The 20,422-nt window shown below is 65.7% G+C and overlaps 2 protein-coding genes across 5 annotated transcripts in view; one reads left to right on the forward strand and one right to left on the reverse strand.

The window, feature by feature from the left end:
* Positions 1 to 4,002, forward strand: part of MARK4 (microtubule affinity regulating kinase 4) — a 63,446-nt gene extending 59,444 nt beyond the window's left edge. For 2 of the 4 annotated variants that reach the window (XM_074937346.1, XM_074937347.1), the window contains exons 16-18: positions 505 to 584; positions 2,367 to 2,411; positions 3,194 to 3,400. In XM_074937346.1, the coding sequence (XP_074793447.1) occupies positions 505 to 584; positions 2,367 to 2,411; positions 3,194 to 3,258 (190 nt within the window). In that variant the 3' untranslated portion in view covers positions 3,259 to 3,400. Of the gene's footprint in view, positions 1 to 504; positions 585 to 2,366; positions 2,412 to 3,193 lie in introns of all 4 variants that reach the window. The other 2 variants (XM_074937344.1, XM_074937345.1) reach the window with 2 other exon arrangements.
* Positions 4,003 to 7,553: 3,551 nt separating this feature from the next.
* Positions 7,554 to 14,688, reverse strand: CKM (creatine kinase, M-type). Its single transcript, XM_074937362.1, has 8 exons — positions 14,547 to 14,688; positions 12,324 to 12,537; positions 11,401 to 11,555; positions 10,981 to 11,113; positions 9,986 to 10,157; positions 9,282 to 9,405; positions 8,384 to 8,573; positions 7,554 to 7,756 (listed from the first exon to the last, which is right to left on the reverse strand). Exons 2-8 carry the CDS (start codon positions 12,514 to 12,516, stop codon positions 7,578 to 7,580), a joined length of 1,146 nt encoding a protein of 381 aa, XP_074793463.1. The 5' UTR covers positions 12,517 to 12,537; positions 14,547 to 14,688; the 3' UTR covers positions 7,554 to 7,577.
* Between the last annotated feature and the right edge of the window lie 5,734 nt (positions 14,689 to 20,422).

Consider the following 20,422-nt stretch of genomic DNA (forward strand, 5'->3'; position numbering starts at 1 on the left):
TGGGGGTGGTGGCTGTGGGGGGCTCCCAGCAAATCCAGTCCCAGCTTCTCCCAGCAGGGGGTGCTGTGGGGGCAGGATGGGGGTGGTGGCTGTGGGGGGCTCCCAGCAAATCCAGTCTCAGCCTCTCCCAGCAGGGGGTGCTGTGGGGGCAGGATGGGGGTCGTGGCTGTGGGGGGCTCCCAGCTACTCTAGTCCCAGCCTCTCCCAGCAGGGGGTGCTGTGGGGGGCGGGGTGGGGGTGGTGGCTGTGGGGGGCTCCTAGCAAATCCAGTCCCAGCCTCTCCCAGCAGGGGGTGCTGTGGGGGCAGGGTGGGGGTGGTGGCTGTGGGGGGCTCCCAGCTACTCTAGTCCCAGCCTCTCTCAGCAGGGGGTGCTGTGCGGACCCCCAGGTTGGGCCCCAGGATCTGGGTGCCAAGTTTCCCTGCATGAGCCGTGTGCCTGGGCACCTCCTGCCTCTGGTCTCTAGCTCTCTGCTCCCCCTTCACTCCGGCCTTCTCTGTTTCAGGGTCACTCTTGACCCGTCTAAGCGGCAGAACTCTAACAGGTGCGTCTCTGGCGCCTCTGTGCCTCAAGGAGCCAAAATCAGTAAGTGCCGCAGCTTCTGCTCCCCCCTCGCTCTGTCTCCCCCTCGCCTGCTCTCCCTTCCTACCTTTTCTTTCTCACTCCAGGTCCTGTGTCGCACTTCCCCAGCCTGGAAGCCGGGGGATCTCCCAGTGCCCGGGAGCTCTATTCGCCCAGGAGCTCTATTCGGGGAGGGGGGTGGGATCTGGCTGGACAGCAGGGAGCTGTAGGTGCACCGCAATCCACAGGGCACACGTCCTGTGCCCAGGGGCGGAGTGGCCAGGCTGTGGCCGTAGCTCCTGTGCCCAAGGGCAGTGTGGTCCTGTCACGGAGTCCCCGGGCGATGCTCTGGAACTGCTCTCCATGAAGCCAGTCAGGACTCTGGGGAAGTCTCTCTGTGAGCAGCCTGTCTGCAGGACACACAGCTCACAGGGCTTCCACCTTCCTGGGTCTGACCTCGGAGCATTCAGCCTCCTCTGCCCCTCCGTGCGCTTCCCACAGCGAGTCCGCTCAGGCGGGGCTCCTGGGGAAGCCAGAGGGTCCTGCCCCACAACTTTACAGTCAGACATGACTCTCAGCCAGCCAGTAAAACAGAAGGTTTATTAGATGACAGGAACATGGTCTAAAACAGAGCTTGCAGGTGCAGAGAACCGACCCCTCAGCTGGGTCCATTTTGTGGCCAGTGAGCCAGACAACGACGTCTGCATTTCACTTCCTGTCCCCAGCCAGCCCCAAACTGAAACTCCTTCCAGCCCCTCCTCCTCTGGGCTTTGTCCCTTTCCCGGGCCAGGAGGGCACCTGATTCCTTTGTTCTCCAACCCTTTAGCTCTCACCTTGCAGGGGGGAAGGGCCCAGGCCATTAGTTGCCAGGAAACAGGATGTCGGCCATTCTCTGTGTCCAGACCCCTGCACACACCTGCCCTCTAGGGCTCTGCAACGATCATACACCCTTACCCCACCACCTAGACACTTAAGAACTGCCTAGGGGAAACTGAGGCACCCCCACAATATTCAGAGGAAACATTAAGAATAGTCCCACTTCGTCACAGGTCCCTACCCATGCCACCATACAGACATTTAGGGCTCATATTGTGGGGGTGTCTGAGCATACTTAGGGTCCTCTCCAAAAGCCCCTCGTCCCCACCTGCTCCTGCAGCCTGTGGGGTGACCCATACACCCGGGCAGAGAGGTTCCCCCAGGGCAGGGCCTTTCTGCATCGCAGCCCCAGAATTGAGCCCCCTGGTTGTGCCCATGCCCGGCTGTGTGGGGTGAGGTGCCTACGCTGGGTCCTTCTGGGCCCTAGTGCTGTGAGCAAGAGGGGGGAATGGGGGTTTCCTTCCGCAGCTCTCAGAGGGGTTCGTGATGCAGCACCCAGCTGTGGGGGGTGGCTCCAGCCCCCCAAAGTGGCAGAGATGCTGCCCCTCCCTGCCCGGTTGCTCCCATCTTGCCCCATCTGCTCTGCTCGGGGCGGATCCCAGCCGGGTCCATGGCCTAGCTACCAGGATGCGGATTTGTCTGGAGAGCTGAGGGACCCGGGGGGCAGTGCGCCCCATCCGGAGCAGCCTCGGACGCCCTCCGTCATTCCCCCTCTGCCCCACTCTATGGAGGAATCAACAGCCCGCCAGGCCAGAGACCTCTTCGGTCTTAAAGGAAACCTTCACGCGGGCCCCTCGCGGCCGAGCCCACCGGCGGCTCTGGGACTGGGAGCAGCCCCATCTACCCGTGCCCGGCACCCACCGCTGCCCCCTCTGAGTGCAGCACAGAGCCTCGGCTCGGCCACTAACTGCTCCTCTGTCCCCGCCACAGGGTCGCAGACGAACCTGAGAGAATCGGGGGACCTGCGCTCACAAGGTATGTGGCGCTGTGCCCCGCCCTGTCCCGCCCCGACCTGCCTGCTGGGGCAGCCCTGTCCCACCCTATCCCAGCCCTCTGGGCCTGCCCCATCCTGCCCTGCCCTGCCCCGTCCCAGCCCGCTGGGCCTGCTCCGTTCCACCCTGCCCTGCCCCGTCCCAGCCCGCTGTGATAGCCCCGTCCCGCCCCGACCTGCCTGCTGGGGCAGCCCTGTCCCTCCCCGACCTGCCTGCTGGGGCAGCCCTGTCCCGCCCCGACCTGCCCCGTCCCAGCCTGCTGAGATAGCCCTGTCCCTCCCCGACCTGCCTGCTGGGGCAGCCCTGTCCCGCCCCGACCTGCCCCGTCCCAGCCCGCTGAGATAGCCCTGTCCCGCCCCGACCTGCCTGCTGGGCCTGCCCCGTCCCACCCTGCCCTGCCCCCTCCCAGCCCGCTGGGCCTGCCCTATCCCTCCCCACCCTGGGCCTTCCCTGTCCCGCCTACCCCACCTCCTCCTGTCCCACTGGGGCTGTCCTGCCCCACTCCCTCCCATCCCATTGGAGCTACCCCACCCCCGTCCCTCTGGGGCTGCCCTGCCCTGTCCCATCTCGCTGGGGCTTCCCAGAAGCTGCCTTGCCCTGCCGGGGCTGCCCAGAACCTGGTTTCTACACACAATTGTCCCCTTGCTCTGGTGCTCTGGCAGCACCTGCCTCCACCCCTATCGGCCCCCTGGCAGGGACCCAGCACAGCACCCTGCAGCCCCCTTCCCTCCCGGCTGACGCCCCCTCTGCTCCTTCCGCCCACAGTTGCAATTTACCTTGGAATCAAAAGGAAGCAGAACCCCGGCTGCTCCGATGTACCTGGAATGTGAAGGTGACCAGCACCCACCCCCCCGAGGCCATGATGGCTGCCCTGCGCCAGGCCACGGACTCGGCCAGCTGCTGCTGCCGCCAGCTGGAGCCCTTCCTCCTGTCCTGCACGCACGCCAAGAGCGCCAGCGAGCACTTCTGCCACTTCGAGGCGGAGGTGTGCCGGCTGCAGCGTCTTGGCCTCACCGGCGTGCTCTTCCGGCGCCTGGCTGGCACCTCGCTGGCCTTCCGCACCGTGGTGACGAGCATTGCCAGCCAGCTGCAGCTCTAGAGCCCTGGATGGCTCCCCACGCCCAGCGGCCTGCCCGTCCTCACTGGGGGTGGGGGGTCCCCCCAGGCTCCCTGGCCTGGAGCCAGTGCAGCCCTGGGATGGATCTGGCCAGCAGCTCGGCCTGTAGGGGAAATGCCCCTGACTCCTCTGGCCTGTGAACCCGGCCTGTCCTCTGCTGGGCCTAGGCCTGGGGCCTGCCCTGCTGCTCATAGGGGCTCACAGGGAGAGCAAGGGCACCTGGCACCGTTCCCCTCTGGGGCGAGGGGCTGGGCCTGGCTCTGCTGGGCTGGGGCCAGGCCCAGGGCTGCCCCACACACAGTGGGGCATGCACAGCCTAGCACAGGAGGGGGCTCCCCAGGCCAATTGTGGGGTGTCACTGAGCCACTGGCCCCAGTGTAGTGGGGGCATTCCCAACGTTGGCAGGTATTGAGGTGATAGCATTGGCAGGGACAGGGCAGGGCCCTCTGGGAGAGGCAGGGTGGGATGCTCTGGGTGGGGGGGCTCAGGGCACAGTGAGGCACTCCAGGTTTGACAGGCCACTGTGGGCTGAGGGTAGGGACGGGGGCTCTGGGCTGGGGGCGATGCAGTGGGGCCGGAGTGAGAAGCGAGACGCTCAGGACAGCAGTGTAGCCAATGGGCCCACCGTTTCGGCTGCCTCCAGCTCTGGGCCAGAGGGGAACCCCATCTGCCTGGGTGGCCGAGAGGTCACAAGTCTCCCCAGTAGCAGGGCTGTGGCCCCCAGCACAGGGACAAGGGGCCACCCCCTCTAGGCACAGCAGTGCTGAGCAGGTGCCAGGGCGAGTGCTGGGTCCCCGGGGGTGGTCCCAGCCTAGACCATGGCAATGACTCGGGCCCCGGATGCCCCTTGGGTGGGGGTAGGACGGTGTTGATTGAGCTCGGGGGCAGGGGGGATGGAGCTGGGAGCTGTGGGGCAAGTGCTCACCCCTGTTGCCTAGCAGCCCCGCCAGGGCAGCACGAGGGACTGTGCTCCCTCCCTGGGGGCAGCTCTGACCCCAGCCCTCCCTCCCCCCTGCTTGGCTGCCTCAGTTCAGGGCCAGTGGCTGAGAGGGGCCCTGCAGGCAGCCCCTGGGGAGGCTGGACCTCCAGGGGGACTCGGCGCTACTCGGGGCACAGCCCCCTTGGCGGGCAGGGCCCCAGGTGGGCCATGGTCTCACTGGAGCTGATACGACCTGGGGCCTGGCACGGCTGCACCTCCCATGGATGGGCACGACCTGCCCACACGTGCCCAGGGCTGGGGGGGTCAGCCTGGCCTCATGCCCTGCTCCTGTGGGGGCTGCTGTGGAGGGGGGGGTGTTGATCCAAGGGGCTGGAGGCTGGGAGGAATAAAGGAGGTTGTAAGCAAGGCAGCAGGGGTCCTGGCCATGGGGCTGGAGGGTGTGTCTAGGTGGCAGGTGTCCTGGCAATGGGGGGGCACCCCTAGGTGGCAGGCATCCTGGCTGGGTGGGGGGTCCCAGCTGGGGCCTGTTGACACCTCCCCTCCCCGTTTTTTAAAGAGCAGAGCAAAGCAACAGGCAGCTCCCGGGAAAGCCCTGGTGGGTCTCCCCCCACCCCGAGCCGGGCCCTCCCCTCTTGTACAGCCCCTGTAAATAGCCCCGGAGTCCCTTCGGGTTGTGTAGAGTACCGAGCCAGCTCGTAGCCTTGGGACATTTTTAAGTTATTCCAGCCCTGTGCGCCAGTCTGTATTGACCCCCAATAAACATAGGAAGCCTCCGCCCCGTCTGGCTCCTGCTTCACTGCCATGTCGGCATAGGTCTCGCCCATCTGTCCGGGCACGGGCACAGCGCAGGCCTGCCTCCGTCTCCACCCTTGGGCTGCCACCCGGGAGCACACGGTGCTTTGCAAACAAACTTGTGTCGGGGGAGGCTGCCCTGGGGTAGAACCCAGGCGGCCTGAGACCTGCTCCACCCCTCCAAGAGAGCGGTCCGTGCCCACAGCCGGGTGCTTGGGGCAGAGTGCAGGGGATTTCGCTGCAGGGACAGAGGGGTGTGTACTGAGCGTGCAGGTGAGTTCAAGGCCCTGCCCACCACAGGCACCGTCTGTACGGGGATGTTATGGTGATGCCGCCCTCGGCCCAGCAAGTCCCAGGGACTACCCCGTCTCCATTCCACTAGCACGTGGCAGGGCAGTGTGTGCCTGCGTGTGCCGGTGCCAGGGCTGCTGGGAAACCTGGGCAGCTCTCCCAGAGAGCCGTGGTGTGAGGCACAGGTTGGCACCAGCAGTAGTGCCTCTGAGGAGGGGGGTTCCGGGCTGTGGGTGGGCGTTCCACTGGCCCCTGCATGAGGAAGGCGGGTGCCTGGCCTCTGCCACACACGATGACCCTGCTTTGCTCAAGGGTAATTGGCAGCTGGGGCTTGTTTCACATTGTGTGTCCATCTTCCCCCCCGGCTCCTGCCATGCACTATGCTTCCATGCTTCCCTCGGGGATGATGCCACCCGTTGGGCTGGCAGGAGAGCAGGGTACAGGACCATGACAAGAGGGGAGCACCCTCCAGCAGTGAGGGAGCAGAGACTGCACCTCTGCATGGGCATGCCTGGGGTGGGCAGCTTGGAGGGCAGGGAGCTGGAGGGTGCTGCTGGGGTCTCATGCAACAGGGCGGCTGGAGGGCATGGGGAGCCAGAAGGCACAGCTGAGATCTGATGTGATGAGAAGATTGGTAGGGCCAGGGAGCAGGTGGACACAGCTGGGGGCTCATGTGGGGTGGGATGGTTGGAGGGCACAGGTGCTGCTGCTGCCCGCCTCCAGCTCTGTCCTATTTCTCTCTGGAGGCTCAGACCCACATTCACCAATGGTACCAGCACCCCAGAGAGCAGCTCAGTGCGTTTCACTCAAAGCCCCACTTCCCGGAGTCAGGGGATGATGGGCAGCTGACAGAGCAGAGCCTCTGTACCTCTCAGGAGTTTTAAGCTGAGCTCCAGTGCCAGGCATGGTGGCTTCTGGGCAAACAGGTGGGTTCTGAGACTCTATAATGCCACGTGCCAGCCCCTAGGAGAGGGCAAACTGGGCTGCAGGCACTGAGCAGGGCTGGAGGATGCCATCCAGTGTGGCTTTACAGGGCCCCATGGATGAGTCCTTCACCTGCTGCCAGGGCCATGGGGAGGGGGCCCTGCGTGGGAAGGGCCCCCAGCTCCTTGGAGCAGTGGTGCCAGGGCTGGACCACCCCCAGCTGAGCCACACCCCCTGGCACCTGTACAGACTGGGCTACAGCTTTTTAGTACATGGCTCCTTGGGCAGGCAGATCATGGGGCATATGTCCTGCACCCTGCACACCACCGGGGGAAGCCACCGCACCAGGCTCCCAAGCAGCCGTGCAGGCAGGCTGGGGGCCAGGGGCTGTTATGCCCAGAGTGGAGGTGGGCATTTTGCTGCATGCCCTGGGGACAGCATCCCCCAGAGCAAACCTCACCCTGTCCACCTGGGCCCCACCACAAACAGCCAGGGGGACAGCCCAAGCTCTGGGGCTGGCCTGGCCTCACCTGCCCAATCCACAGCCCCTGTCACACTGAAGCTCGGGTGAGGCCAGACAGAGGCCATCAACTCTGGGGCTTGGGAAACAGCTGGCAGCTGCCCCCCCAGATGCACTTGGGGATGGGGGGGCAGCAAACAGCCAGAGGCCAGCGCATAGCAGGGGGGCTCAGATATAGCTAGGCCAGCCCTGGGTGCTCAGTGCCCCCCACCAGCCGAGCAGAGGGACTGGCTGATGTTGCCTGCTCCGGCCAAGCGAGGGACCCCCTCCAAGCTCAGGGCCCTCCACAGCCAGGGACTTGGCCCAGCACCCACGCACCTGGGAGTTGGGGTGGGGGAGGGTGGTTCCTGCCTAACCTTCCCCAGAGCAGAAGAGCTTGGGGCACCTGACAGCCCCTTGCCACAGAGTCCCACGGCTGGCACTGGGACATGCTGCCTGCCAGACCACCTGGAATTATGGGCTGTTCTCCCCACCTGTGCTCCCACCAGGATCCCCATGGACACAGAACAGGCTGCCAGGGGGCCATCATTACTTTATTAGGTCACACGTGCCCACTGGCAGGTGCCTACTTCTGGGCTGGGATCATGTCATCGATGGCCTGGCCCTTTTCCAGCTTCTTCTCCATCTCCACCATGAGCTTGACGCCGTCCACCACCATCTGCACCTGCTCCACCTCGGAGAAGCCCAGCCGGTCGGCGTTGGAGATGTCGAACACGGCACCTACGGCCTCAGTGTCCACGCCACCTGGGGGGCACAGCGCCATGCAGCTGAGCCCAGACCCCACTGCAGCGGAGCAGCTCTGGCAGCCTCCTGGCCCCACCACCCTAGCCTGGCCTCTTTGCCCACAGCCACCCGGCCCCTAGAGACCCCATGCAGCAGCCATGGCCCAGCGTGTATTCTGCCCCGCCACGTCCCGGCTGCCTGGTTCCCCCCCACTCCTGTCAGCCAGGCTCGGCACTCCAGGCCTTGCCCAGAGCCTCTCAGATGCCCCTCAGCGCCGCGTACTGCACCAGCTGAGGGCACCTCAGGGTGGGACACGGCTCCGCCTGCGGGATGGGCAGGGCCACACCAAAGTCTCAGACAGCCCCTGCTGGGCTCAGCCCAGCCCTCTCCCCACTTGTAACCTCCCACACCTGTGTCCCCATGTCCACCTGTATGGCCTGCCCCTGACCTGAGTTCCCTCCCCCAACCCTATGCCCCTACCCTCATCTGTAACCCCAGCCCTACCAAAGTGCCCCCCACACTCCTGTAGCCCCACCTGTAACTCCCTACAACCCGAGCCCCTGGTAAACCCACACCTATTTGTGCCCCCTGCCCCTCACCTGTGTCCCCAGCCCCACCCTACACCCACTTGTGGCCCCCGCCCCTCACCTGTGCCGCGCTTCTGCAGCCGCAGCCTCTTGAGGGTCTCCTCAAACTTGGGGTGCTTGCTGAGGTGGGGGAGCTTGACGTGGACCCCGCCCCGCAGGCCGGTGCCCAGGTTGGAGGGGCAGGTCAGCACGTAGCCCAGGTGCTGGTTCCACATGAAGGGGTGGCCAGCCTTCTTAAAGATCTCCTCAATCTGCCGGTAGGGAGAGAGCCTGTCAGCCAGTGCCCCCCAGCCAGGGTCAGGCCAGCCTGCCGCCCCCCCCCTCCCCCAACAACTCCCAGCCAGGGTCAGGCCAGCCCCTCCCCCAACAGCTCCCTGCCCCAGCCAGGGTCCAGCCAGCCCCCTGCCCCCCAGCCAGGGCCAGGACAGCCACAGGCCCTCCAACAACCCTCCAGCCAACACACCCCAGAGAGGGCTAGCCCCCCCCTCCCCCCCCACCCCACACACACAATGACCCCCAGCCAGGACCAGACAGACCCTCTGCTAACCACCCCCTTCCAGCCAGGGCCTACCCCCTAATAACCCTAAGCCAGTGTCAGGAATGCCCCCACCAGCTGACGCCACAGCTGGGCAGGGAAGGGGAAACAGATGCTCCAAACTCAAGGTCCCAGGGCACTGGGCATCTCTCCCAGGAAACTCTCCGCCAGCAGGGGGCAGTGCAGCAGCCACGAGCCTGGAGGGTGCCTGTACACCAGCTGTCTGGCCCTCACCCCCACTCCCAGCACCAGGGTGGGCAGTGGGCCTAGGGCGTAGAATGGGGGCTGGCTGCCAGGACTTCCTGGGTTCTAGCCCAGCTCTGGGAGCGGAGGGGGGGTCTAGTGGCTTGGAGCAGGGGGCTGGGAGCCAGGACTGCTGGGCTGTCTCCCAGGTCGGGCGGGGGCCGGGGAGGGGGGCGCTCACCTTCTGCAGCCCAACACAGAAGCGCCGGAACACCTCCTTCATGTTGCCGCCCTTCTCCATGGAGATGACGCGCAGGTGGTCCTCCTCGTTCACCCACACCAGGAAGCTCTTGTTGTCATTGTGCCTGCAACCCAGAGCGCGGTGTGATGGCACTGGCACAGCCCGAGCCCGGGCACGACCCCTCTGCACAGCCAGCATGCCCAGGGCTGGGACTCCTCTCCAGCCCCACAGCCCTGCCCCATTCGTGCCCCCCACCCCCACCCAATCGCCCCCCCTTGTCACAGCTGCTGCAGAGCTGGGGAAAAGGCCTCTGGGCCAGCGTCTGCCTGTCCGTCTTGTACCCACTGAGCTGCAGGGCCGCTCTGAGCTGGGCAGCCCTGTACCAGGGACGGGCAGGCTACAGGGTGACCTTCCCCGACTGTCAGCCCCCCCTAATGCTCTGCCCTAGGGCCCAGGGGAGCAGGGATAAGGGAAGGAGCATGCAGCGCCACCTGGAGGTGAAACTACATAACAGTTTAGCATCCCATTACAGAGCTGGGCATAGAACCCAGGAGTCCTGGCTCCCAGACTCCCTGCCCACCCCCCTGCTCTAACCACTAGACCCCACTCCCCTCCCCGAGCCAGGGATAGAACCCAGGAGTCCTGGCACTGAGTTCCCCCACCCAGACTCCCCCTCCAGTGGCACTGGGGGCCCTGGTGCTCACCATATGCCCCTGGCATCGGGCCAGTCGCGGGCCATGCCCGAGGCCAGCAGCAGGGGCGAGATGGGCTTGTCGAACAGGAAGTGGTCGTCTATCAGCTGCTGCTGCTCCTTGTCGCTCATGTCCTTCAGGGGGTAGTACTTGCCCTTGAACTCCCCGGTCAGGCTGTTCAGGGCTGGGGAGAGAGCAGGGGTCAGCCCCAGTCCTGGCCCCGCTCCCCACCCCCATGGCTCCTCTGCCCCAGAGCCCAACCCCCTCAGCACCCTACTGCCCTGCTCCCAACCCCCCACTTCACATGCACTCCCCCACTCCCCTGCCCCCCCCACTGCTCTGCACCCAGCGCCCAACCCCTCCTACTCCCCTGCCCCCAACTCCCCCACTCCCCTCCACCCAGTGCCCCAGCACCCACAACACCCTGCTCCCCTGCACCCAGGACCCTCAATGCCACACTGCCCCTGCTCCCAGAACCCCAAAACCCAGCCCCCTCAAGGCCCTCTCCCCTGCACCCATCCCCCCTACTCCCCTGCACTCAGTGTCCAACCCCCCACTCCACTGCACCCAGCCCCCTCAATGCCTTGCTCCCCTGCACCCCGCACCAAACCCCCCCGCTCCTCTGCACCCCACTCATGGCCCCCCACAGCCCCATCTCACCAGCCCAATGACAACTCATCCCCCTGCCCCCCCAGCCAGCAGGATCCCTCCCCCAACATGCCCCATAAACAGTAAGCAGGCCCCACAGACACCTCCCCCCCCACCCCAGACAGTGAGAGTGGCTCAGCCCACTGACAGCCCAGCCCAGGGGTCACCTTCCCCGTCCCCGCAAGACATGTTCAGTTCATGGCCTGTGGGGACCCCCACCCCCACCCAGCCCTCCCCCAAACCTCTCCCTACCAGCACACCCGAGTCCTGGCCTGCAGGTGCCCTGCCCCAAGCCTGTCCCATTGTCACCCGCCCCATCCCTGCTACTTCTAGGACGGGGCCTGGCCCCAGACCCCTACCGGTGACAGAGAGCTTCTCGATGGCGCGGCGCTCCCCGCGGCTGCAGTGGGGGGGCAGCGTGTACCCCTTGATGCTGCGCCCAGTGCGCACCCGGCTGCTCAGCACGTAGTTGGGGTCCAGGTCATGTCCGCCCTGCGTGAGCCAGAGGGAACCAGACCCTGTAATGCCCCGGGATGGCCCCAAGGCCTGGCCCCACCCAGAGCACCGGAGTACCTGGTCCCCACAGGCTGGGCCCTGCCCGAGCCGCTGGCCCCCAGCTGAGTCAGGTCCCTCCCTCAACACGACCCCTGCTCCCCCAACCCAGTCCCAGTGACCCCAACCCATGCCCCAGTCCCCGCAACTTCCCCTCCATCCCCCATCACCGTTCCCCCACCCCCATTCCATCCCCCATCCTAGCCCTCCATGCCCCCCGCTCACACCTTCAGGTTCTCGTGGTTCAGGTCGGTCTTGTGCTTGTCCGTGGGCTTGTAGCCGCCGTGCCGGTCCTGGATGACGGGGTCAAACAGGTCCTTGAAGACATCGTAGGACTCCTCGTCCCCAGCCACGCAGCCCACTGTCATGATGAAGGGGTGCCCTGCAGGCAGCACCGGGGGGGTTAGACTGGGCAGGTGTGGAGGGGCCGGGGGGCGCAAGGGTTGTGGGGCCTGCCATGGGGCGCAACTGGATGGCATCCCACACTGCTGCTCCTTGGTGAGTTGGGCCCATGCCCCAGCGAGGGGGCGGCCAGGCCAGGAACCAGGCCCCTGGGCAGCAGGAAGGGCTCAACCCCTCTTCACTAGGCTCAGGGGGTCACTCCCCGCCACCCTGCCCAAGCAGCCTATCCCTTTGCCGGTGGCTGTGGGGGAGGCCAAGGGACAACGGGGGGAGTCTCCAGCAGACCAGGCTGGGCAGCTGCAGTGACCAGCGGGGTGGGGCAAGGCTCCCAGGATCCTGGATGCACGGAGGGGCAGGGGGTTGAGCTCACAGGAGGTGGCTCCCCTCAGTGCCCCCCCCGCCAGGGACCAAGGGCTAAAGGCCAGGTGTCTACCCCGCTCAGTGGCAGGCACCTCCCAAGGCCTAGGGGCCCCATCCTGGCTCATCCCCAGCAGGGCCTTGCTCAGTGTCACAGTGGGATGGCATGGGTGCCACCCCACCTCCGGGTGGGGGGGCTGGGGAGTCAGGGCTCCGGCTGCAGGGAGGCTGGGGACAGCGGCTGCCAAGCCCAGCTAGACGGGGTCCAAAGCAGCGAGAGAGCTGAGGGGGGCGGGGAGTGAGGGGCAGGAGGTTTCCTGGGGGCGGGGGTCAGAGCCCTGTCACAGAAAACACATGTCGGCCCTGGGAGTGGGGCTTGGCTGGCGCCCACCTGGGTTGTCCACCCCGGTCTGGATGATGTCATCCAGGGTGAAGCCGCTGGAGGTCTCCTTGTCCCGCAGCTTCTTGTAGATGTCCAGGGTGAGGGCTTTGGCCATGTGGTTGTTGTGCTTGGTGAGGTCGGGGAACTCCTCCTCCGCCGAGAAGTTCAGCTTGTACTTGTTGTGGGTGTTTCCGAAAGGCATGATGGCGGGCGGGGGCGAGTCCTGCTGGGACAGGGGCCTGCTGAGTCCCGGGGGCAGCCGCCGGCTGGAGCCCCCTCTGCCATGCCATGCCCAGGGGGCTGATCCCGCCAGCCTCCCATGCCCATCTCCCCACCCGCCTGAGCCCGACAGCAGAGCAGCCCTACGGGGGCGTAGCCGCACCCTAGACAGAGAGGTACGTCCCACTGCTCCCTCCAGGGCCCAGGCATCCTGTGTTAGTTGCACCAGCCTGAGGTCTCCGGGGGGAGCGGGGAGCGGCACCTAAGTCAGGGTGACCCCATGTGATGAAGTGGGAATGTTCTTAATGTTTTGTCTGAATAGTGTGTGCGCCTCGGTTTCCCCTGTGTTACTCAAGTATCTAGGTGGTGGACAAGGGTGTGTGAGCCTTGCAGAGACCCCTAGCGGGAAGGTCTGACGGCCGGCTGGCTGCCTGGGCACAGACAATGGCCGACACTGGCCGGGGCCCATCCTCTGCAGGGGCCAGCTGGAGGTGTTGGAAAACAAAGCGAGAGGTGGAGGCTGGGGGACCTGCTTGCCCAGGAAAGAGACCAAGGACGGAGGAGGGCAGCTGGGCGTGACTAAGGCTCAGCTGCTGGAAGCTGGCCCGTCTGCGGTTGGGGAACTCGAGAGGGGAGCACTCTGGGCCCTCCCCCCACGATGGACTTTGCTGGAACTGCCTGTGCTAACGAGATCTGCTCCACGCTGTGTTCCCCGCCACTAAGAACCCGTCGGTGTGACCCACTGGCTGGGGTCACTGCTGACTGTGGGGGTGGGGTGCACAGCCCCTTGTGGGGGGCAGGGGGTGAGGCTTCCCCAGGTGTCCCGTCCAGGGGGACTCCCTGCGGGGAGCTCAGGGCATGGAGCAGGGTGCTGAGCACTCCAAAGTCACACCTGGGATGCTGCCCTAGGCCGAGTGAGCCTGGAGGGGGGTCACGCTGCAGGAGGGTCCCGCCTGAACCTCATTCGGAGCGGCTCCGGAGCTCCGTGACACCCCCAGCCTGAACGCTGGCATGGGGGCTGTGGGCCCTCCCTGGGCAATGGGAGCTAGGGCCAGCACGGGGCGCTCCCCCGAGGCGAGGGCTCGGGCTCCTGGAGCAGGGGAGCCAGAGTCAGCCTCAGGCAGAGCCCAGCACCCCACTGTCAGGGACACCCCTGGCTGGGCGAGCATCATTGAGCATCATCGTGGCGGAGCACAGGGGCAGCCATCATGCCCAGGGGAACTGACCAGGGGCTGGCAGGTGTGCAGGGGGATGTCCCTGGGGTGCCAGGGACAGGCAGGCAGGGGTCAGAGGGGATGCACCAGTGGGGAGGAGCCCGGGGGAAGGGACGTATCTAGTTGCTGCCAATGGAAAGTTGGTTCTTTCTCAGCTGCTGCTCCAGGTTGGTTATTTTTAGCCCTGCCCTTGTCCCGAGAGGGCCCCGGGCACCTGCCGGGAGCCGCCACAGCTGCCAGCAGAGCCCACATTCCAGGGGCTCTTTGCGTGGATCCGGGCTCCGAAAGCAGAGGGCCCCGGCGGGGTCCGATATGGGGCCCTGGCCCACCGGGCTCCAAGAGCAAAGGGCCCTGGCGGGGTCCGATATGGGGCCCCAGCCCACAGGGCTCCAGGAGCAGAGGGACCCTGCACACAGCCCCTCCACCATCCCCCAAGGACCCAGAGACGCTGCCAAGGTCAAACAGGTCAACAGTGACCCAGGGCCATCCCTGGGCATGCCTCGAGCACCAACCACTGGCCCTGCAGCCCACCAACCACCCTGCTGGGCCCACCCTCTCCCCTCAGGGGCCTTCCCCTTCCCTCCAGGAAGCCGGTGGGGCATTGCCATTTGACGCCCCATGCACACTGCACCCCCAGGGCCCCCTTTCCCCGTGGCCCCCAGCCTGGACACACCCAGCCCCTGCCTAGCAGCTCCTGAGCGCTCTCTGTTGGCCCTGCCCGAGGATGGCACAGACACCTGCCCCCACCCATGCCCCATCCCGGGCTCCATCAGCCTCGCGGGCCCGCTCCAGGGGTTACCTGATCAGCAGAATGACGGGGACGGGACGGCACTACGTCCTCTACTCCAGCACAACTGGTGACCCAGGACAACAGCGGGGGAGCTGCTCATATATACCTTTTGCCCGGCTCCCATTGGCTGGCTCTGAGCAGCCGGCTGACCCAGATTGGCCACTGCTGCTGCCAGCCCAGCACAAAATTTGGGGATGTCTCCAGCTGGCCTGGCCGGGTGCCTGAGGGCTGCAGGATCTCGGCCCGGCTGTATCCCCGTGACCAGCAAAACTGACAAATAGCACAGGGAGAAATCCCAGCTGGTGCATTATGACAGGCTGGGTCTGTCCTACCCGCCCCCTGGGCCATGACCGGCCGGGTCCGTCCCATCCTCCCTCCGGTCCCCAACTGGCCTGGGCTGTCCCATCTACCCCTAAGCCACTACCATCTGGGTCCGTCCCACCACTCCCTGGGCCACGACCAGCCAGGTCCGTCCCACCCGCACCACCGGAGCATGACCGGGTGGATCCATCCCACCACTCCCTGGGCCACGACCAGCCAGGTCCGTCCCACCCGCACCCCTGGGCCATGACCGGGTGGGTCCGTCTCACCACTCCCTGGGCCACGACCAGCTGGGTCCATCCCATCCACCCCCCGGGGAAATGCCCTAAAAGGGAGCTCTCCACTGGCAGCCCTGGCTGGAGATCCCTGCATGTGGGAGGGGCTGGGTGGCAGGCTAGAAAAATAAGCTCCCTGGAGCAGGCCCTGCACTGACACACTGGCCCCAGGCATCAGACCCTGAAGCCCTCGGGCCCCCTGTGACAAAGTGAGAATTTTCTGTACAATATTTATGAAGCCCACACATGCCTCAGTTTCCCCTTGTACATCACATTGCTATGGGGGGCGGGGGGTTAAAGAGTTAGGTCTGCTTTTGGGGTGACACAGAGACATGGGGGGCACCTTGCTGTATAGGGTCCAATGAATGGGTCATTAATGCCAACTCCATATCATTGCGGGGAGGGGCAACCCCATCAACCCCACCCACTCAACCCCCCCATACAAGAACAGGGGCTGAGTTTTTCCTGCATCTGTCACCTCCAGACAGACTGCTCCCTGGTGCCAGCGTCCTCTCTGCCAGTCCCTCCTGCAGGCCTCAGGGAGTGGGGTGACTGGCCTCTCCAATGACCTCCTCATGGGGGCATGAACACTTCAGGCATGGGGGGCAGGGGGGAGCCCCTAGAGGGAGGGGAGGAGATGCCCACAGAGCCCCTGGCATCAGGGATGTTAGAGGATCCTGGGATGGCAGAACGGGGGGGCATGAGGGGTGCTCCCAGAGCCTCTGGTATGGGGGGCAGTCAGAATCCCTGGCAGGGGCTAAGAGGGGGGTGGGGACCCCCAGAGAGGATGGAGGGATGCAGGGAGTCCCTGGCGGGTACCATGCACTTGGCCGGCACCAGCTAGGAAACATGTGACCCTCTAGCAATGAATAATAATGACGCCAACTAAGCCCCGCCCCCTTGGAGCCCCCTGCCCATCCCCACTCCCCTCACAGCCAGCTGGAGCTGTGCAGACAGTGGCCATCCCATTGACGTGCCACCCCTGGCCCCAGTGCCCCCAAGGCAGGGCAGGGGGAGGAGGGACTTGTCCCCTCTGCACCCGCTGGCATCTGGGGTCTGGACCCCAGGGCTGCTCTAGTCTGTGCTTTCTGCAGGGCCCCTGTGGGACATGGCCCCTAGCCAGAATAGCCAGAGCTCCCTGCACCCAGCCTCATCTCGCCCCTGCCCCAGCTGCACCCCAGTGTACCCCAACCCCAGGGGCTGCCGAGGGGCTGGCCAGGGGCCAGTACCACTGTGAAGAGAGGCCAGTGGATCCGGCACTGGGGCCCTGCCAGTTTTGGAAAGGGTTGGGTTAGGGAGTGGGAGCAGCCCCTCGCCCTATTCTGAGCCCCAAGTGCCACCTGCCCGCACCCCGCCTCCCGCTCGGGCAGGCCCAGTGGGCACGTGCCCTGGACAGATGCTGTCAAATTCTTCCCCCCAGGCCACACTGTGTCAGGGTCCCTATGAGAGCGGGACGTGTCCTCCTAGACTCTGAGCTCCCACCCCGCCCTGCCAGGGCTCGGGGCACCCGCTGGCTGCAGGAAACCCCACCCAGGCACCAGTGCCCGCACCCTCAGCGAGACTCCAGGTGCTGCTGAGTCCCGGGGGGGAAGGGGCAGGGGAAGGCTTGGGGGACATAGCTGGGCAGAGTCGCCGGCAGCGGGGGATGGGGGGGGGTGCCTGCAGGGGGGATCAGAGGCGCCTGTGCGGGGAGACCTGGGGCCGGGTTGGAAGTCCAACCGCACCAGGCCACGTGCAGGCTGGAGGGGGTGTCCCATGGGTCTGGGCACCCAGTGTGTTCCATGTGCCTCCTCCACACAAGGGCAGAGAGCCTGAGGAGGCCGGGGGGACGGGGGGGGGCACTGTTTCTGAGCGAGCCGGCTCTGCGGGTCCCCAGCCCAGCCCCACCAGCCAGAGGCCCTTAGAAATGAAGTGAAGGGCACCCACGGACGACTGACCACAGTCTGCATTGTCCTGGGGCTGCCTGGGGGCCCCCAGTCTGGGAGGTCAGGGTGGGGATAGAAGATGCTCTTGCCTTGCCCCATCCCCCACCAGCAGATCCCGTGGGGCCCTCTGGCTATGGCAATGGGGACCAGTGGTCGGGGCCTTAATTCCTTAACATGGCTCTGCTGGGGTAACCCCCCGGATCCGCTCCACAACCCCAGCCACCACCCCCCTGCTGGGACACGCTGGCCTGGGCTCAGTTCCTGTCTGCCCAGCCCCCCAGCCAGTGCTACCACTGGAGTGTCCAGTCCCCCAGGCCCCCTAGCCTGCCTGCCCCCCCAGCCCCGTCAGCCACCAGACTGGGCAGCCTCCCAGCACCCCAGCCAACCTGCCCCCCCAACCAGCCTGTCCCCCCAGCCCTTCAGCACCTGTCCCCCCATCCTGCCTAGCCAGCCTGTCCCCCCAGCCCCTCAGCCTGCCAGTCCCCCCCACCCCCGCCTAGCCAGCCTGGCCCCCCAGCTCTTCAGCCTACTGGTCCCCTGCAGCTAGCCTGGCCCCCCAGCCCGCCTGCCCACCCCAGCCCACCTGCTCCCCCACTGCCAGCCTGTCCCCCTGATCCCCCCCCCGCCACCAGCCCAGCCAGCTCCCAGCCAGCTTGGAGCCCAGGGCTAGGCCAGCTGAACTGGGCCTGTCAGCACATGGCCCCCACCCCCCGCAGGCCAGGCAGCCCAGCTCTTTATATAGGCAGCAATGCCAACCCTCCGCTTGCTCTGCAACTGGCCCGGACCCAGAGCAGCTTGGCAGCCTCCCGCCAGCCCCACGCTCCAGGCCTGAGCCCAAAACGGCCCGGATCAGGTTTCCCGGCCCCTGACTCCTTCCTAACGTGGAGAGGGGCTGTGAGCGCCCGCAGCAGCTGCCTCTGCAGTGATTTATGGGTATGCGATCCGCAGCTGGGCCGCGGCGTGGGGAGTGGGGAGCAGGGACTCCCTGCCTGGGCCAGGGCTCACCTGTTCCCTTCCACCTGACCTGCGGCGTGGGGCCATTGCTGGGCTCACCATGGCACAAAGGGCCGGGGTGGGGGGGGCCTCCAGGACAGAAATGGGGAACGGAGACCCCAGCTAGTGCCCAGGACCCTGCCCACCCTCCCTGCCAACAAACAGAGACCTAGCCGGCTGTGTGGGGGGGGGACAGAGTGGCTGCAGCTCTGGGGGGCAGCATGGCGGGAGTTTGCTCCAGCCATCCCTTCCTACTGCTACTTCCAGAAGGCCAGGGACTGGGCCCAATCTCCTGTCCACACATCATGGCTGAGCCACCCTGGGCCCTCATGCCACATTCATGTTCCCCAGCCCCGAGCTGCAGTTGAGGGGGTGCTGGGGGGGATGCCAGAGTGGGGAGGGGGCACTACACACCCTTGCTTCTTGCAGAGGCCTCAGTTAAACTACAAGGCATTCAATAGAGCCAAGCGATCACCGACCTGTGGAACGTGCTGCCACAGGATGTTGTGACAAAGTGGGAATTTTTTGTATTATTTTTATGAGGCTGGTGTGTGCCTCAGTTTCCCCCTTTACATTGCATGGCTACCCTGCTGGGGGAAAAAGGATGAGGTTTGATCTCTGGGCCCCCTAAAAGACAGGTGGGGGGGTGTCACCTCCCTGTGTCGGGGGAATGAAGATTCCTTAAGGACCCAGATCAACAAGGGGCCAGAGAGACACTAGCTCCAGTGACCCCTGGATGGACACACCTGGCAGGGAGTTGAGGAGAGCCCCCAGCTTGAGAACGAAGGATGGGAGAGGGGCCGGGGGGGTGGTAAGAGCCGGCTCTGGAAGGAGCGGGGGCTCTCATCTGGGAACTGACCAAGGAGATCAGATGGGGAAGAAACACAGAGCCCAGCCGTTGGGGTCACTCCAGCTTAGCTGGGCTTAGGGCTGACCAGGCTGGACAATGCTTTAACCTCCGTGTCTCGGTGCTAACCTGGGGCCGTCCCACGCTGGGCTCCAGGGACCAATAAACCCGACTGGTCTGACCGCGGTGCCGAGCTTCCCTGCAAGTGCTGCTGGGGCGTCAGTCCCTGCAGGGGGGACAAGGCTCTCCCAGGAGCCTGGCTGGCCCCGCTGGGCAGAGCTCGTGGAGCATGGCAGGAGGGCTGGAGCCCGGGGGTTCAGTCTCGGAGGCAGGGAGGCCGCATGGCCAGCCCTGGAGGATGAGTGAAACCCCTGGGGGGCCTGGTCCACTGATGGGTTCCTCCAAGAGGCTGTTCCAAAGCTGGGGCATAGCCCCAATCCTGGGGCTCCGTGACAGCTGTTACACAGGCCAATGGCTCTGGGAATGCCAACGAAGGGGCAGGAGTGCCCGGGAACAGCCTCTGCAGAGATGCCACCATGGAGAAAGGGGCTGCAGGGCCTGAGCTGATCCCTTGCCAGAGCTGGAGGAACCGGCTCTCCCTCTAGGGATAGGGACAGGAAATGCCACCCCTTCCCCACCCCAGCCCCGAGCCGTCACTGCTAGGGTCAGGGACCACCTCCCTTACAGCTGGTGCTGCAGGCTTCTGGCAGAGCCCTGGGGATCCTGTGGCACTGCAGGATCTGGCTCCCGCAACCCCCCCCCCCGCCCACAATGAAGGCTCCCTACTGGCTGGGAGGAGGCCCTCGGGGAGGGTGGGGGGGAGCAGCCTGGAACCAAGGTTGTGGCGGCTGCCTGAGTCTGCAGAGAGCCTGGCACTGACACCCAAAGGCACAGCTACTTCGGGCCGGCTTCACGAAGGGCTGAGGCCCAGCTGTGCTGGGGGTCGTGGTGCCTGGAAAACCACAGGAACAAGAGTGGGGTGCACGAGGCTGGAGCCAGGTACCCGGGCCCTGTCAGTGGCTAGGGAGAGGCTGCTGGGAGCCCCCGGGAACCCGCCGCCTGGCGTCAGGCAGCACTAGGTGCCTCTGTCAATTCTTGCAGGACTGAGCGAGGGGCCTGCCTCGTGCCACACAGCCCAGCCACCGGCCTCCTACCCCGAGCGCTGGGGCTGGCTCCCTCAGCTGGGAGGGGGAGACCCGCGTTCAATCCTTCCTCTGCCTGAGCAGGAGGCTTAACCCCAGGGCTCTGGGCTATTCTGGGGTGACATGGGGGACCGTTGGGCTCTGCTATTGCCTTTGGCTCATTGGGGAGAAAGAGTAAAGGGGTCAGAGCCTGAGAATGGATCTGGCGCTTGGGGCCCGCATGGAAGATCCAGGCCTCCTGCTCCGGTCGCGCTGTCCTTAGTGAGCCGTGGCGGAGCAGCTCCCACAGAGAGGTGGGGGGAGCCCTCAGAACATCCCAGCGCCAGGTATTAGAGCTCACTCCGGAGGGGTGCGAGGCTCCAGCTCAGATCCTTTCTGCCGA

The sequence above is a fragment of the Natator depressus genome, chromosome 23 (assembly GCF_965152275.1).
Source record: "Natator depressus isolate rNatDep1 chromosome 23, rNatDep2.hap1, whole genome shotgun sequence".
Classification (NCBI taxonomy): domain Eukaryota; kingdom Metazoa; phylum Chordata; order Testudines; family Cheloniidae; genus Natator; species Natator depressus.

Bases quoted from the DNA above. Each gene is read 5' to 3' on its own strand.
- CKM (XM_074937362.1), bottom strand. From the start codon at position 12,516: ATGCCTTTCGGAAACACCCACAACAAGTACAAGCTGAACTTCTCGGCG. The intron at 11,556-12,323 runs GTGGGCGCCAGC...TGCTGCCTGCAG, and splicing joins GACCGGGGTGGACAACCCAG to GGCACCCCTTCATCATGACA. The intron at 10,158-10,980 runs GTAGGGGTCTGG...CTCTCTCCCCAG, and splicing joins CGAGAAGCTCTCTGTCACCG to CCCTGAACAGCCTGACCGGG.